Genomic DNA, 18,051 nt, shown 5'->3' with positions numbered 1-18,051 from the left:
AGTGGGTAGCTCTTTAGTGATGTGTGGACCAGCTTTTCCAAAATGATTAAGAGCACAAGCTTTTACTTTGCCCTCGGCCTTACTGTGCTCTTAGCTTGGTGCCCTAAAAAAATGTCCAATAGCCTGTCCCTCCTCCAAAGCAGTTGCTCCATTCCACAGATACAGTTGGTTCCTAATTGGGCTCCCAGGGCTCCCATTGCTGGATCTTTCCATGTGTTTGGGTTTTATACAGCCCGTGCTTTGAAGGTAGCAGAGGCCTTAGGGATGGCTGTGTATGCTTGGACTCTAGTCGGGGCAGAAAACCTGACAGAGTTTTCCCCAAGACCAAGTTCATTCTCCTGCTCATTATTTTTAGCTCTGAGGATGTTTGAGATTTAAGTTTCTGGGCAGTTTATTTCCCTTCTTCATACTTGGCTATTATAAATGAAGGTAACTCGTGCTAGCTCAGACATGTTATAGGAACATACACTTAAGACCTGGAAGGAACCAAGCGGTCCTCTAATCTAGTTTTCAAGACACTGTGTTGTGGTCCCCTTTCTTCAAATTATATTTAACCAGAAGTGTGGCAGGATGACTGAAAAAATCAGAGCTGTGAGTAGTGGTGCGCGTGGGGGTTGGTCCTAATCCAAGCCAGCTCATACGTGTGTGAGGAGCCCAAGGGCTGGACGTCAAAGTGGTTTAACCAGAGTAGGGTTAAAGGCCATGGAGTAAAGTCCAGAATAAGAAATCAGTTCCTTTTGATAGAAAGCAGATCAGTGACTGCCAGGGGCTGTGGGGAGGGAACTGACCAGCAAAGGGAGCTTTTTTGGGGGTGATAGAAATGTTTATATCACGATTGTGGTGTGGTTACATGACTGTATGTAATTTGTCAAAAAAACTCATTGTCGAGTTGAAAGTTGGTGAATTTAATCATGCCTAAACAAACAAACAAACAAACAAAAACCAAAAATTGACCCAAAGGAAATAATAAAGTGGATAAAAAGTTGTGAGAGGTGTCCTAAAACATGGTTAGGATTTTTGTGGGGGAGGGGAGATAACATTTTCTCTGCTTTTTAATTCAATGTAATTACATAAAATGATTCTTTCAAAAATATAAAAAGAAAAAACCAGATTCACTTAAATTCCAGTCTTGTCTACTTTTCCACTTGGCAGATTGATCATCACTTTGTTCTCATCACTGCTGTTAGTTATACCAGGGGTTGGTAGAGGGCCAAATAGTAAATATTTTAGGCCTTGTGGGCCGTTGGGTCTCTGTCACCGAGTTCTGTCACTGTAGCGTGAAAGCTGCCGGAGGCAGTAGGTATGCCAAAGAATGTGGCTGTGTTCCTATAAAACTTGACTTACAAAACCCGGCAGTGGACCGAATTTGGCCTGTGAGCTGTATTTGCTAACTGGGAGTTATGCTTTTGTTCCTTTTGGAGAAACTCAGCAAAGTGGGCATTTTCTGCATTCTCACCAGAAGGATGAATGTCTTTTTTTTTTTAATTTTTAAAAAATTTTTTTTAAAGATTTTATTTATTTATTCATGAGAGACAGAGAGAGAGAGAGGCAGAGGGAGAAGCAGGCTCCCAAGGAGCAGAGAGCCCGATGCGGGACTCGATCCCAGGACCCTGGGATCATGACCTGAGCCAAAGGCAGATGCTTAACCATCTGAGCCACCCAGGCGCCCCAGAAGGATGAATGTCTTAGAAAAGTGGGAGTACAGGGAAGGTTGGAAGAGGACAGGCCCTCCAGGGCTGAGCTCATGGACCTGGATCTGTAAAGGATAGGGTGGTTTTGCTGAGACGGAATTGTGGACAATGAATTAAGAGAGAGGGGACTGACCATGGCAACCAGTTTCTAGATTACCGTGGAAACCTAGGCAAGAGGGTTTAGCTATGACAGTAACATGGGATGGACGGGACCTAGGGAAGGGATACAGTAAAACCTAACATAAGAAATAGACAATTCCAAAGGAAAAGCTAAAGATAAAAACTTTTTTTTAAAAAAAATCACAAAGCAAATATATATTTAGGGTGTGATTCTTCATTAACACAGGGTGTGATGCCACATTTCAAGTGATTCTCGTTAGATCTGATTATCATTGCTTAGAAACATCAATTCTACCATTTTTGATAATTTGCTGGACTTGTATTATCTTCATTGCTTTCCATGCTACTCCTTGTCCTCTTGAGCTCTGTGAGGGAGGACAGTGCATCCTGAGCCAAAGAAGGGGGTGTGTGCTTGCAGTTTCTTCCCTCTGAATGGATATAGGATAGGCTGACGGGACAAAGAGGATGGGGTTGTGAGGAAATTGGGTCCTTCTTTTTTTTTTTAATATTTTACTTATTTGAGAGAGAGAGAGCGAGAGCATGAGGGGGGGGTGGGGAGCAAGAGAGAAGCAGACTCCCTGCTGAGCAGGGCGCCCAACTTGATCCTGGGACTGTGGGATCATGACCTGAGCCAGTTAACCGACTGAGCCACCCAGGAGCCCCAAATTGGGTCCCTCTAAACTAGAGGGAAGAACTGCCTGCATCAGAGGCCTTGGCAGGTACAAAGACCATTAGCACAGCTGGGTGTGTGTCCTACTGTCTCAGGCTGCCCCCGAGAGGTGGCCCTTGGGCCCCACTCTTCCCCTGTTACCTAGAGACACTGGTTGTAGTTTTGACTCTTTAGGAAAGGTCAGTCAAGGGCCTGTCCAACCAGGCAAAAAGAATTCCTCAGTCCTTTAAAATTACACACTTCTGTGTCTCAAACATGGTGTTATTGCCGAAACTCAGATTGCTATATTTAAACCAGTTTTATCAGCTAGTTTTAAAATTAAAGCCTAGAGATGTCAACAAAACAAGGGTGACAAAAGAAAGTCATTCCAAAGGGATATAGTTGGATGGCTCACTTCATTAAAAGGGCACTTGGAGGTCTTACCAGTACACCATGCTGTGAAATTAGTTTTGCTCCGTTAATCAGATTATGCCCACATAGAAACCATACCACACTGAGTTTTGGTTTGAAACCCGATTTTTTTTTTTTTTCTTTTATCCTTAGCAAAGGACCATGTTTGGGAGATATTACAACATAGTGGATCAGGAGTGTCAGCCAGTTGCGAAGGCAGAAGAGCTTTGATGTCAGGTCTTTACTGTTTAATGTTTTTAAAAGGGCTGGGAATTCCAAGAATATTTTCTTTAGGTATAAATGTATGACCAAGTCTTGTTTCCTTTCCTCCGGTTCAGATCATCAAGAACTGACCTGTTCCTAAGTCCTCATCTCCTTTGTAGTGGAAGGCCTTGCACTTGGTAGTTAGTTGCTCCATAAATTGTGTTGAATTAAATTGAATTTGTGTGATCTGTAATTGATCCCCTTGGTTGAAGAACACAGTATCCCTGATCCTGTTGGTACCATCTGTCACTTGTGGCCCTTAAAAGTCCTAAATAAGACATGAGTTTATAAGCGTTAGCTAAACCAATTTCTGAATCAAACAAAACAAAACCCTCTGGTTAAAACATGCTTCAGTGATCAAAAGTACTAGGTATAAAATGCTGTAAGACCACTGTGGGCTCACTGTATTTGTAGAATTATAGTTTTTGCTGCCTTGAGCATATAGGCCCAAAGCATAGCCATTGGGAGGTCCTTCCAGTGGGCCTCACCTGCAGAACAGAGGGTGATCTAGTCAGTGACCTGATTAGAGAATAGCTCTATATTTTCTGTAGTGGGCCATTTACTCTAACTTCTTCATCTTCATGGACACAAGCCCTCCCACATTTTAGACGGATTAATTAATTAATAAAGAATAATTTTTAGTATGGGACAAGTATCTTGTCAAAGACTGGAATTTTACTTTGGGATTTTGTTTTCTGTATGATCCTTTCCTTAATGTAGAAGTGACCTTCTTTAATTTTGCAACATTGAGACTTACAGCACATACCTGTAGATGGTATCACCGACCGTAGTTTCTTTCTCTCTAGTTACTCACTTGCATAGGGAAGTAAAATCAGGTGGCTTGTACATTGGTGTGACATTAATAATTTTGTGAAGTTCCTTGTCTGTCTTCATGCCTTCACTTATTCACAGATATTATTAAGCACTGGCTGTCTTCTAGATGCTAGGGGATAAACAATGAACAAAGGGAAGCCTCTGCTTTCTTGGTGCTTCTATTCTGGTCTCAATCAGAAAACATTTTTGGGTGGAATCGATGATGATGATGATGGCAGGCTCCCATGTTTGGGAACACCTCCTGGGGAGGACAGTGATAATTTCTAGTTTACTGTGTTTCCGAGGAGGGGCTACCTAAGCATTTGGGGCTTTCTGTGTCTCCCTAGCAACTTTTATTCTGAACACTGAGGAAATTGAGGAGCTGAATAAATCACATTAAAGTAATTACCGTGTGCTTCATAGTGTTCTCAGCGCATTACAAATAACTAACATTTCAGGCTTGTTACGGATCTGTGCAGTGGGTAGCGCTGGTATCCCTGTCTTACAAACCAGGGAACTAAGTCACTTGCTCCCGTAAGCAAGTGGGACTAGTACTGGTACTCAGGCTCTTTAACTGCTGCCCTGTCTCCTTCTATATCTGGGGAGAGAGGTTGCTTGTTTTCCTTCTCCCACTTGGGATTTCTTTGAAAGTTTAAGAGTATTCACTGCCAGATTTGGGGACAGTGAAGGGAGTCTGGGCCTCCTTCCCTTGTGGTTTGCATTCTTTGGGAGCTCCCTTTCCTTTTCCTTCCTGATTCTTTCACATTGAATTATGTGTTTAATTTGTGTAAATGGAATGTGTTTAATTTTATTTAATGATGTGTGTTTCTCTCTGTTCTGCTAGACGTTCTGTAAATTCCTCGAAGCAAGGATCTGGCAAATAGGTACATGTGACAAATAGGTCAAAGCATGTATTGTGAATTCTAAAATGATTAGATCAGTTTACTTGAAATTGGGGATTTCCCCATCCTTTGTGGGACCGCATAATAGTTTAATTTAGCTGTTGACAAATGTTTAACTGTATTCTGATCAGTGGGATGTGAATAATAGGCCATAGCATATTGGAATAATAAGACTGGGAGCAATATTATTTAAAACCTAGCATATTCAACATATGTGTCTCTTGGGAAGAAGTCTTTATGCCACTGCAGATGCTGTTTTTAGGTAGGTAGCAACATGGCATTCCTACTTGATAATTCTACATGTCAGGGATCTTTTGATTATTTGAGGTTAGGTCATTTATATTCCCCCAGAATCCTCAAGGACATTCTGGCCCCCCTTTCAGGGAAATGTTCTTCTGTTTTCTTCAAGTTCTGATCATATTTACAACCTTGGTCCTATCAAGATCCCTTATTGCACCTCCCCCCCAACTTTCTCTGTGTCCAGAGTATTTCCTCATGCTTTCAGGCTACCTCTGAAATCCTGTTCCCTCAGTGAAACTCTTCAGTTAATTAAAAGAGGAATCTGGCCTCATCTTTATTTCTACTTATTACTCAGGGATGAAGTTCAACGAACATCCATGGTGCATGGTTTCTTCCTTTTAATTTTAATGGACTAATTTATTCTGCACATGAAAATAGGAATCTCTGTTTTATGCTTTACTTTGCACAATGAACTTGCCCATCACAGTAAACATGAATTTCAGTTCTGCCGGTCCCTGGTCCTTGTTTGTTTTGTTTAAGAAAGAGTTTGTGACATGTGGATGACAAGGAACTGAAACGCTGTTACATTTGTGTTGGTTTAATGGGGCTGCCATAAAAGAGCACCACGGACTGGGTCATGAGACAACAAAAGTTTATTTCCTCCCAGCTCCAGAGGCTGGGAGCCTGAGATCCTGGTGTTGGAAGGGTTGGCTTCTTTTGTGGCCTCTCTCCTTGGCTTGTAAATAGCTTTCTCTCCCCGTGTCTTCACGTGGTCTCGCCTCCGTGTGTGTCTCCTCTTCTTATAAGGACACCAGTCATTTTGGATTAGGGCCCATCCTGATGATCTCATTTTAACTTAATCGCATCTTTAAAGCTTTATCTCCAAATACAGTCACTTTCTGAGCACTAGGGGTTAGGACTTCAACATACAATTTCGGGGAGAGACAATTCAGCCATAACAAAGTTTAAATGTATAACATGGTTGTCCTAAACTTTTATGACAATTACAACAAAAATTCCTTTTAAAGCTTAAAAATGGGCAAGGGACGAGGACATCCCGATGGAGAGGAGATTGCAGGATATATTGCTCGTGATCTGGCTTAGACCTGGCTAAGGGATTTAGGGTGAAAATTCATAGTAATGAAGACTTTTGTTTGTACTTTCCTAGTTGTTCGGATTCAATGACAGTACCTTCTAAGTACCTCTAAGTTTTCGTGATTCTCTCTTAATAAGTGTTTGTAATTAGACCTGACTGCTTATTTGGGAAGATGCTTGGAGAGGCGTTTTTATAATCCCACGTTTCCCGGGTAGAATGTGAAAGAGCAGAGCTTGTGTCAAATAGGCCTTGATTTGAATTTGAGGCCTTTTCTGCTTATAGCAAGCTGAAGAAGATGGCTCTAAAAATCCTTCTCTTGACATCTTACCAGCTGTGTGGCTGTGGACAGGTTATGTAGCCCCCATGCACCCTAATTTAGGCATCTATAAATTGGGAAGGGACGCTGTCAGGAGGCTTTCCTTGGCTCTTGGTGCTTGTCACGATTGCTCATTGCAGATAGATGCCGACCCTCTGTAGACGACCCTGGGTGGTGGGGCTCTGGCACGCAGCCCCTGCAGCCCTGGGGCGGGGGGCATCCGCCTCCACACCTGTTGCCTTGGGTAGCCTCCAGTGCCTGTCTGACTCGCGTGCCCTGGTGGATGTCTGGCTCGCAGCCGTCAAAGTGGACCTGGGTTTATGTCAGTGTCTCTACTCTTGCTCGCTGTGTGATGGAGCCTCTCGGCGAGACAGATGTCACTTGAGGGAAGATGGGTGGGTTCCAACGGATCACCTTAAAATGATTTTTTCTTACCTCCTCTTCCTGTATGTGCTGGGGTCCCCAATAGTTATAAGGACAGTCTTCTTTTTATTATCTTCTTAGGAGGCAAATGGTGAAAGTTTGTGGGGCAGAGGTACCATTTAGCCTAGCACATCAGCTTCTAAGATCCGCAGACATTAGTATTTGCCAAAACCAAGTACTGGACCTTGTGCCTACTTTTTCTAGTGCAGAGTACCCACACGGCAGAGGGCTCAATGAAATGAGGTGTGTGTGTGAGTGTGTGCGTGTGTGTGCATGCGTGTGTTTGAGGGTGGCAGAGGACAGCCGCTTGCCTTCCACGTACTTTATGCTAGCTAAATTGAATTTTCATCCTCTGTGTTGGGATTAAAATTTCATAAGCCTCATTGTTGAAAACACTAAGGTGGCTTTTATTATTAGGCTTGAATAGACCAGTTGATTCAGTGTGAAGTTTTATTCCAGTAAAACCATTGAAACAAGTTGACCAGCGAGTTCTTTATATAGGCATAAGTAACCCCAAGGTCTGTGAGGCTTACCTACTTTACATATTTTAATCATTATAGAAGAGCATTAAAATACAACACTCTCGACAGTAGTATTTGACCTGGAAAAAGTCCCATGAGCGAACCCATTGATCATTGCCTTTCTCTGGTACCACTGCTGGTATCTTCTCCTTTGGATTCTGTATTCATCAGAACTTTTTCAGCTGCAAGGGACAGAAACCCAACACAAACAAGCTTAAGCTGGAACGGGAATTTATTTCAATTTAAGTGAAAAATCATAGGACTAGAAATATCCTTAAGTGGAGTTAGATCCAGGAGCATATAGGATATTATTGGAGCATTTTCTTTCTCTCAAATGGATTTGTTTTCAGAAAATTGATGAGAAAAATGACTGCCAGCATCCCCAAAGTTGTATCCTTATGACTTCCAACTGGAAAGGAAGAGCCTCTGTCTTCCTGTGTCCATATATCAAATATCAGGGAAGATTTTGATTATCATCCTTGAGCCTATAAATGACCAGCCTATAACTGGCCAGAATATTGTGGCCAGCGACTGTGGCAAAGCATCTTGATTGGCAAGTCCACTGGGATCACATGGGCTGGGACAGGGCCGATGTCCCATCCCAGCCTAGCAAACAAACTGCCTAGCAAACTGCCTAGCAAACAAACATATGTCTAGTACACATAACCAGCATTTCCAAGTCAGCAAGGGTTTAGTGTTTATTCTTTTAGTTGAAAGGGAATGGGAAGGTAACCGTCATAAAACTGCTAAATCCATTTGAAAATCATAAGCTGCACATTGCAGATCTGTTTGAGATGACAAGATAATGACACACATGAAAAGTGTCCATCAGGTGGGATATACATCGTATAGACAATCGAATAGTTGGAGCGTAATGGAGATTCCTGAGGTGGATTTAACCGTGGGCAGTGTTTTGCGTAAAGGTAACAAAATGACAGTAATGGACTTCTGCTTTTTTTGGTAGGGTTAGATGATTGCCTGCAGCAGTATGTCCACAAGTTTGAACGGGAGAAGATAAATGGAGAGCAGCTGCTGCAGATTTCCCATCAGGATCTTGAGGAGCTGGGGGTCACGCGAATTGGACACCAGGAACTTGTGTTGGAGGCTGTCGACCTTCTCTGTGCCCTGGTGAGTTCAGGAAAAGATGATCTGTGCCATGATGATGTCCTCTAGAACCTTACTCGCTTAAATCCTCAATGTTCGCGATTTGGTGTGTAGCATCGTTTTGTATTAATGCTCCATTGAAGTGAAGCATGAGCTGAAGACAACATAAAAAAGGAAGAAAAGGAATCGTTTTCTAGGTGAGGAGGGGGCAAACTGGCCTGCAGGTTAAGCCTGGCCCATTATTTTTGTCAGTAAAGTTTTATCGGCACATAGCCACGCCCATTCACCTGTTGTCTGTGGCTACTCTCCGGCTACAGCAGTAGAGTGGAGTAGTTGGACCAGGGACCCTGTGGTCCCCCAGAGTCCAGTGTATTTACTGTCTTGCCCTTTAAGGAGAAGCTTACCTTTTACAGAAAAAAGTCAGTGTTAGTTTCATTTTCTTATCTTGTGTGGAGAGTACAAAGAGGGAGATCATCCTGAACGCCGGTGGCATCTTCTAAACTAAAATGAGAAATAGGTTCTGATTTTCATGTCTGTTTTTGTCACTATGAAAAGCTTTTTTATGTTTCCCAGGTATTTGTGATATTTAAATAACCGATGCTCATGCTTGCAGTCACCAACCTATGAAATGGTAGCTAGATGGGAAAAAATGTGAACATAGTTACACTTTGCAGATGCTTGAGCTTTGGCTTGAACATAAATGAGTTCAGTCCTGCCAGGTTCTGACTCTTGCACGACACCCGTGGCTGCGTGAGTGACTTTTTTAGGCGTGGGCTAAAAGTATCTGTGAGGGCATTGTGTTTACAAACTGGCTGCCGTGCGGTGGGATCCACGTCCGTGTGTTACGGTGCCATGTCCAGGATGCAGTTTCCCCAGCTGTCAGGATCTGGACCCGCTCCGCAGCATTCAGGCTGGGTTAAGTAATGCCATGAACCTGAGCCAGGGGTATATACAATTACATCACTGAGAATGGTGGGAAAGAATGTGCTCCCGATTATTTTGCCGTTGCTGGTCTGCGTTCCGTTGATTATGTAACACTTGCCACATTGTGCATATTCTTCTTCTTAAAATGGACAGAGCTTTGTCTCCCGCTCTGAGATGCGCTGCTCTTGTTTACAAAAGTAATGGGCAAATTATTTGTGGTTGATAAATGAGCTGCCACAGGGGAGACGCGGTGGCCAAGTGGTGTGAGTGTTGGCCTGGGAGGCAGGCTTTCTGCATTCTAATCCTGGCTCTGCTACACTCCTCACTCTGTGACCTCCAGGGAAACGGGGGTGTCTGTTTTCCCCATCTGTACAGTAACACTCTCTGGATGTGGCAGGACTCTAACGTGTCTGTTGCATTGCCCAGAAGATGTCTTAGAGTCCTGTTTATTATTAAAGCTGTATGGTTTTCTTATATACAGTGAAACATGTTTGAGTTTACTTTTATTGTACTTTCTGGGAAGCTAACTTTTCCATCTTTTCTGCTCATTTGATTTGTCTCTTTCAACTTTGAGGAAGGGCTTTGAGGTAAAATGACTTTGGAGTCCACAATATGAGAGGTGAGGAGGAAGGGTCGATTTGAGGCACGTGGTGTATAGCAAGCCAGGTAATAAACATAACAACTGCCTCTCTGCTCTTGCCCCTTCCCTACCTCTTAAAATATTGGACTGAAATGAACAAAGCTGGACAAATGCCAGAACCTAAAGCTGCATTTTATCTCCTACAATTTCCTTCTAATTTCCTTTGCAGACAAAGTTTGACCTCAAACTCATTCTGGACATGCTTTGTGCCGCAGAGTGCCGGTGAACGCATTTGACAGGAGGGGCACGGGGGGACTCTCAAATGAGTGTGCCTTTTCTGGGTTGGGGAGGGTTTTAGAGGGTTTGATTAAAATATCTTTTTCATCTTGATGTAATATCCTCATAAAACGTTCCTATTGAAATGCATATGTTAATTATTATACTATCTGTTTAATCTATTTACACTATAAGATCTTTGTATATATAAATTGGTGATAATTCTTTGCCTTGAACAACCCAACCCTTGGGCAGTTCATGTATATTTGCAGTTGGCCCTGGGGTTATAAAAGAGGTTGTAACGTAAACTTAGTTTGGTGGATGTTGGTTTTGTGATGGACAGGAAATGAATAGAATGTAGAAGAAAGAGAGGAAAAAACAACCACTGGAAAGTTCTGGAAAGAACGGCGCAGATAGAATGGATAAAAACCTAACATAGGGAATAGCTATTGGTAAAGATTCCAAAACCGGTGAGCAGCTGGCCCACAGATAGCTAGTCATGGATAGAGAAGAGAACCAGGAGAGACCACCACTGCCTTTTGCAGATATTGACCATGGACTTGTATCATGAGGCTGAACCAAGACCACTTCTTAGGATTGAATTCAGAGTCTGAGCCCAGTTTTTCTCCACCTATCTGGGGCAGACTCTAGAGCTGCTCTTTCCAGTAGGACAACTATTCGCTACATGCAAATATTTAAATTAAAATAATTAAAATGAAATAAAATTCACTTCCTCGGTCACCCTAAGCTGCATTTCAAGGGCTCATAGCTACTGGTGGCTAGTATCTACCATATTTGGACAGTGCACATAGAGAACATTTTCATACTTGCAACAAGTTCTGTTGACTAGCGCTGGTCTGGAGGGTGCGATCGGGAGTAAGAATAAGTATAATTGTAACCGATTTTCATTGCAAAATCAACCAAACCCTAGTTACCAAGGCAGGCGCATATATATAATTATATATAAATTAATTAAATATTTTATAATTAAATATAAAGTATTATATACATGTCTTAAAGATTTTATTTGTTTTGGAGAGAGAGAGAGATCCCGTGCATGTGCAAAGGGGGAGGAAGAGAGAATCTCAAGCAAGACTCCATGCCAAGCACAGAACCGGTTGCAAGGGCTCCCTCTCACGATCCTGATGAGATCAAGACCTGAGTCAGACGCTTAACCAACCGAGCCCCCCAGGTGCCCCATATTTTTAAGGTTGAAGTAGGTTGAGAAAGTGAACAAAGTAGGGATCAGTAACACATGTTAGGTGATGCCACCTAAATGTATGATTAAATGAAATACCTGTAATGTATTTACCTGGCCAGGGCACTTCTGTGCACTTGTATATCCCTGAGATGATTCATTTCCTCCTTTACCTACATCTATGGCAAATCATGAAAACATGTTATCCTTCTTTATGGGGAAAAATCATGCCGGAAGAGTAATCTTTGCTGACAGTCTGAATTTAGCTGGATCTTGCTTATGAGTGTATTAAATGCCTTTTGGAAAAAATGTGGAATACATCTCTTAGGTTGTGACTGAACTGAGCCAAGTCAGTGGGATGGTTTCGATTGTGTTTTCTCTGGCACTCCTTAATCACATATGTTAGATCATGGACAGGGTCGGGAGGAATGGGACAAGAAGGTAGAAGAGAAGGAGAAGATTCATCTTTAGCTAAAATGTGTATAATGAAGGCACCAGAAGAGTGAGACTCTGCCTTTTTCCTTCTCTCCTGTCTCCTGTGTGATTTCTTAGCCAGACCAGGAAATAACCCCCTGATGGCTTACCTCTAATGAAGCGGGATCTCAATGGAAGGGTTTGTGTATGTGTATAGATTTTCAGAGACTCATTTCATTTCTTACTTGGTTTGTATCTTCTTGATACTTTTATCTTAGAGCAATTTCTGAATGGGACAAGTTTGAGGGAAAAGATTAATGAAGGTAATCAAATCTGGTGTGAGTAATTATTCATTTTCTGTTTTTCATTGTGGGGCACTTAAGTCAATAATCCTTTCCTGATTATGTTTCTACATTAGAGGTTCTCTTGAGCGAATATAATCAGTTTCTTGTTCTCTTCTTGTGTGGAATGGGGGCAGGGAGGGAAGGAATTGTCCTTCTTTGCTCCTTCTTTCTATCTTGTTAAAATTGTACTCCATCATAGCTGCATCTGTCCCTCCTTCCAGTCCTATGATTTGTTTTGGGTGGGAAACCAGATTCAGAGCCCATTGAGTGGAAAGGAAAAGAACCAGTTAACAAGAAGCTACACTTCCCCTTTATTTTAATATTAGAAATGGTAGGTTTGTAGGAGATTGAGGTTTAACACTTCTTGCAACACTAAAATGCATTTAATCCTCTTTGAGTTCAAGAAGTAAATGTTGTGTGTAGTAATAAGAGTTCCAAGTCATTTCTGGTGACACTGATTCTAGAAAGCTGACTTTCCTGCTTTTAGTTCAGAACTCTTGATAGAAGTTGGCAGGCTGAGTAATTGACTGAATGAGGGGACAATTCCCTTTAATCAGTCACAAGTCCTTCAAAACAAGCTGGTCATGTGGCTCTTTATCCATTCACTTGTGAGTCTTTGATTCTCTGGGTTTAAAAAGCATGATGAAAATCCATCTTTGTATTTTTGTCTTCTTTGTTGAAGGACAATGTCATATTTTAGTCTGTAGAAAATGACAGGAAAAAAATGAAGGAATATGAGATTTGGATAGAACCATTACTGTTAATACAGAACACTCATGTTTATTATGAAATTTTATTTCATTAGATTATGAAATTATGAATTTATTACGAAAATTTTAAAGCTTGCAAAAGACAGCCTCCAGTTAACGGATCTGAGGAGGTATTTTCATTTTTATTTTTTTATTGTACTCCACTCTTTTCAAAACGTCTATCTAAATTTTTTTAAAAAGCACTTTTTATTTTATTATAGGCAGCAACATTAATTTAAGCTTCATGAAAATTTCACTGCAGTGAAAACCCAGCTGTAGTGTCTGTAGTCAGTGTCACCAGAAATTACTTGGAACTTTTATTACGATGCAAACATTGACTTCTTGAACATCAGGGGACGGAGCAGGTCAAGATAGAATTTGGGGGGAGGTAAGCAGCTTGTTAGTTTGTGTAGATACAAGGCCACTGGCCACTTTTCTTTTCCTTGTCTACTACCCATCCTGCTTTCTGTCTTCTCCTTCTGTCCTCCCTTGGGCAGGGAGCGTGGACGGGGATCATGCAGCATGGTGATCGAAACCTTGTGCCCTCGCTACGGTTGGCCTTCATTAGAATCCCACCTCTCCACGGAGGAGCTGTGTGACTTTGGGGAATTTATTTAATGGCTCTGTGCTTCAGTTTCCTCACCTATAAAATAGAGATCCTGTCATTTCCACCTTTGTGTGCTCTTTCCCTGAGATAATACTTGTTGAGCACTTGGCCCAGTCTCGAGATGGCGGAGAGTAAGTGTTCAATAATATTGGTTATTCTTTTATTCCCAACGTTTAAAGGGCACCACATTCTTGCTTTGGGGATGCTATTGCAACAGTATAACAGACCCCAGAAATATCTTCATTTTTTGTTAAAATAATGAAACACCAACTTGGGATATGTCCATGCAGCTGAATACAGAAATGCATCCTTCCTCCCCTCAAAGTCATCTCAGATGTAGGTGTTGGGATTTGTTCTCTACCTATCACATGAGGTTCATTCTTTCAAAGCACCTAAGTAGAACATTATTATCCAGAAAGAACACAGGTGAGAAACTCAAGAGACGGAAATTACATTTCAGGTGAATTGACGTTTGGTCAGTGTTGCTGTTTCTGGGCAAGTGAGTCTCACCTGATGGAAATTCATCCATTCAGGGGCTGCTTTGTTGTCTTCTGTGCTGCCAGTATGAATGTGAGCCGGACACAGAACTTGGCTCTCTTGGACCTCAAATTTCCGTGGAGGAAGGTGGTGCCAAACAGGGTGGTTCAGAGAGGTGGCAGATCAGTGATGAGCTAGAGAGTGACCTGAAGGGGCATTTGGCAATGTCTGGAGACATCTTTGCTTGTCACAACTAGGGAGAGGGTGCTACTGGCCAGGGGTACTGCTCAGCATCTTGCAATGTACAGGAATCCTCCATCTCCCCCTCACCCCAACCCAAACAGAATACTGGGCTTTAAATGTCAGTAGGGCTCAGGCTAAGGAACTTGCTCTAGAATGTCAAGGAAGCCTCAAAGAGGAGGGAACCTTTGGGCTAGTAGGTAAATATAAAAAAGCTGTTCGTGCAAATATTTGTGGCAGGAGCATTTGAAAAGAGGAACTAGCAAGGACAAAGTCCCTGGGACAGGAATACGCTGGAGGAAGGACAAGAGGCTGGAGTGGGTAAGATCAGCACTGTGGGTAAATCATGTAGGGTTTTGTGGCTGTCGTAGGAGTTATTCAAGTTGCTCAGTGGGCTTTTGAGTTACTATGAGAGTTTGGATGTTGTTGATTGTCTTGAATTTTTCCCTTTGATTTTATTTTCCACAGAATTATGGCCTGGAAACTGATAATATGAAGAACTTAGTTCTGAAACTGCGAGCATCTTCCCACAACTTACAAAATTACATAAGTAGCCGGAGGAAAAGTCCAGCTTATGATGGAAACACTTCCCACAAGCCCCCCAATGAGTTCCTGACTTCTGTGGTGGAGCTAATAGGTGCTGCTAAGGCCTTGTTGGCTTGGCTGGACCGGTAAGTGATGCTTTCGCTCGACCGTCTGATCAGGGGAGGGCCCGAGCTGCACACAGGCCTGTCTGTTGTCTTAGGGAAATGAGCTGGTGTCTCTTTCCTGTCCCTTCCACTGCACCGCTGCGGGAGTTCGGGCTCAGTGGGGGGTTTTTGGGTCCCTTTGGAAGCTACCGAAAGGGTGAATAGCAGGAACAAATTAAGCTCCCCTTGGGGAAGGCCTGGAACCATGCTGAAGCTGTGTATCACTGTGGTTAAACATTTGTGATTATTTGGTTGGTGTGCAGGCTGTCAGTTGACCTCTGAAGGGACATGAATTCTCTTAGCTCCTTTTCTGAGGTGTTCTTACCTAGCACTTCTCTGTCTCTTTTCTGTTCAGATCCCTGTTTTTGAGAGGAAACAGTTGCATGACCAGTCTTTGAAACCAGCCTGTGGTGTGGCTGTGCTTCTCAGCCTATCGTGCGGGATCCTGGTGCCCCCACCCCCTTTTTTAAAAAAACGTTTGTTGCTTTCTAGGGCTCCATTTACAGGGATCACGGATTTCTCAGTAACGAAGAACAAAATCATTCAGCTTTGCCTGGACCTGACAACTACCGTCCAGAAGGTCAGTACGTCACTGTTGCTTTTTAACACTGTTTCCTCCCTCTGCCCTGTTCTCTTCTTCAGAGGACTCACATGCTTTTCGCTTTTCTGCCCCTCGCCATATTTTCCCCATCCCAATTGGGGAGAGAGGAAAGGCTTTTAGTTAGATGCATTGTACAGATGGTTTCTAGAAAGTGACCAGTGGCCTTTATATCGAAGATTACCTTCTTTTGTTTTAAAATAGTTGAGCTAATAGGCCTGTACTTTCTCTAAACTGTTTGAGCACTTAGTTTTTTTAAATAGAAACTCTGGAGGAACTACGTGACATAAAGTTAAGGAATGCTAAGGAGGAAAGAAGCATGAGAAGGATTGAGGTGGAATTCAGGTTTAGGTATGGGGCTGGAGTGACCCTCCGTGAGAAGGTGACTCTTGTCTGGAGGGAATGGGCTTGTTAATGTCGTCTTGGGGTGTTTTTCTGGTAGTCACAGAAGTGTTGATTGTTATGAACTGATGGTAGAAAAAAATCTCTGCATGGGAGGTACAGATCCTGAGCTGTTCACGTTAGGAGAAGGCTGCCCGCCAAGCATCCTCATCACACTTGCCCCTTCTTTGGGCCTCACACCGCCTGGCACATGAGAAGTGGTGATTTTTAAATGTGTTTTTAAACAAATGAGACAATGCTTTTGACAAATCAGCTGATGAGACTTTGTCACTTGTCGGAAGAAGTTTAACCCAAACTTAGGGGACACAAGGGGTATTGTTTTTGTTTTCCTTTGGTGCTCATTGAACATGTGCTTCAGAGACAGATAGCCACAGGTTCAAATCCTACCTCTACCACTAATTAGCCCTGGGACCTTGGACAAGTCACTTAAAACTTAGGAACCTTAATTTTTTTGTCTGTAAAATGGGAATACTAATATTTACCTTACCAGATGATTTGGCAGGATTTATAGAAGTTATTACTGAATAAGAAAAAAAGAAAAAAAGTGTAGTATAATGACAAATGGTGAACCCCCCCAATATGGAAGTGTATGTATATATGTATTTATAATACACATCCAAAAGCCTGTGTATGAAGGAGTAAGTACAGTACGCAATTTGGAAGAAAAGTTGGGTTTACTTTGGCAGGGAGAGAAGTGGGGATGGAGCGTACGAGCCAAGCCCCCTCCACCCCAGGAAGGAAAAGAAGCACTTCTTTCATTTACAAAGAATATTATGGGACCACATGTATGTATTTGTGTAAAATTGGATATAGAGAAATAATGTAAAATATTTGATTTTAAAATAATAATATCTACCTCAAAAGATTGGTATGAAGATTAAATGAGATGTAATATATGTAAAGCACAGTGCCCACAAGAAATAAGAGCATATAGTAGGAAATATAAAAAATCACGCCTTGTACTGGTTTTCTGGAAACAAATTTGATGGTTTAAGGAGAGGAAGTTGACAAGTATGTTGCTCTTTTCTTTCTGTTGTTGGTTTTTTTTGTTGTTGTTTCTTTAAATTTGAACGATTTTTAAAGATGGAGACTGGCAAAATATGAATATATGTGGGAATATCATTTTATGGACTTAGATTGAGAAAGATGTTTAGCTCTTGTGAACATACGTTGTCTTTAGCGATTAGAGAGCACAGGTGCCCTGGCAAGTGGACTGTTTGTGTGCACACAGATTAGAAATAACAAACTTGGTGAATGAGCCGGACGCCTCTTTCTGTGTGCCGTGTGATGGCAGCCACAAGACCGAACGAGCCAGGGGACTTCACGCTCTCGTCCAGCGAGGGGACGTACAGTTTTCTTCAAAGCTTCTTGGCAGAAGGTCTCTTGACTTTTCTGGAAGAAACCCGTCTTTTCCATTTATTCCTTTTCTCTGGGAAATTGAAGGAATGAAAGCTGTGTCCTTCTTTTCCTGTGACAAGGAACATGTTCTCCTTGGGTCTTTATTCCTTTCGTCTCCGTCTGTGAGGACAGGCATTTGCTTGGCCTTCTGCTCCTTTCTCTCGTCCATGTGTTGCCGTCCGCCCTCTTTCTTGTCACGTTGTCTGCATCCTTCTGTTGAAGGATAATGTGTCCGTCTCCTGATCTGAAGGGTGAAGAGTTGCTGCTTTTTCCCCTGTGAGGAGCCTGCACCATTCTTGTAAGCGTGCCTCAGCTGCTGTCCCACGCCAAGTCCATGGATAGAGCTCCCGTCCAGTTTTTAAGCTCTACCGTCGGACGAAGGAAACTGGGGTGGGAAGGCGTTGGGCTCTGTACCTTCAGTGTGTCCTCGTGAAGTTGTGATGACATGAAAAGTGCAGTCACAGTGGTGAGAGACGAAATGGCAGGGGCAGGCACCAGAGTTCCACTGGGGGAAAAAAGGGGGGAATGAGCAATAGAAAGCCCAGGAGGACTGAACAGAAAGTGAAGTGGCCACGGAAGCAGAGGAAGAAGCCCCGAGAACATTT

At 42.5% G+C, this 18,051-nt stretch overlaps 1 protein-coding gene across 4 annotated transcripts in view; it reads left to right on the top strand.

Annotated features, from left to right (window-relative positions):
• CNKSR3 (CNKSR family member 3) overlaps positions 1 to 18,051 on the top strand; it is a 159,048-nt gene that overhangs the window by 118,754 nt on the left and 22,243 nt on the right. For 3 of the 4 annotated variants that reach the window (XM_034991062.1, XM_034991065.1, XM_034991064.1), the window contains 3 exons: positions 8,411 to 8,574; positions 14,828 to 15,030; positions 15,541 to 15,628. In XM_034991062.1, coding sequence (XP_034846953.1) covers positions 8,411 to 8,574; positions 14,828 to 15,030; positions 15,541 to 15,628 — 455 coding nt within the window. Of the gene's footprint in view, positions 1 to 2,887; positions 3,109 to 8,410; positions 8,575 to 14,827; positions 15,031 to 15,540; positions 15,629 to 18,051 lie in introns of those variants that run through there. The other variant, XM_034991063.1, reaches the window with a different exon arrangement.

The sequence above is a fragment of the Mirounga leonina genome, unplaced genomic scaffold, assembly GCF_011800145.1.
Source record: "Mirounga leonina isolate KUSES-001 unplaced genomic scaffold, KU_Mleo_1.0 Mir_53, whole genome shotgun sequence".
In the NCBI taxonomy this organism is placed as follows: Eukaryota; Metazoa; Chordata; class Mammalia; order Carnivora; family Phocidae; genus Mirounga; species Mirounga leonina.
This window is presented reverse-complemented; position numbering and strand designations above follow the sequence as displayed.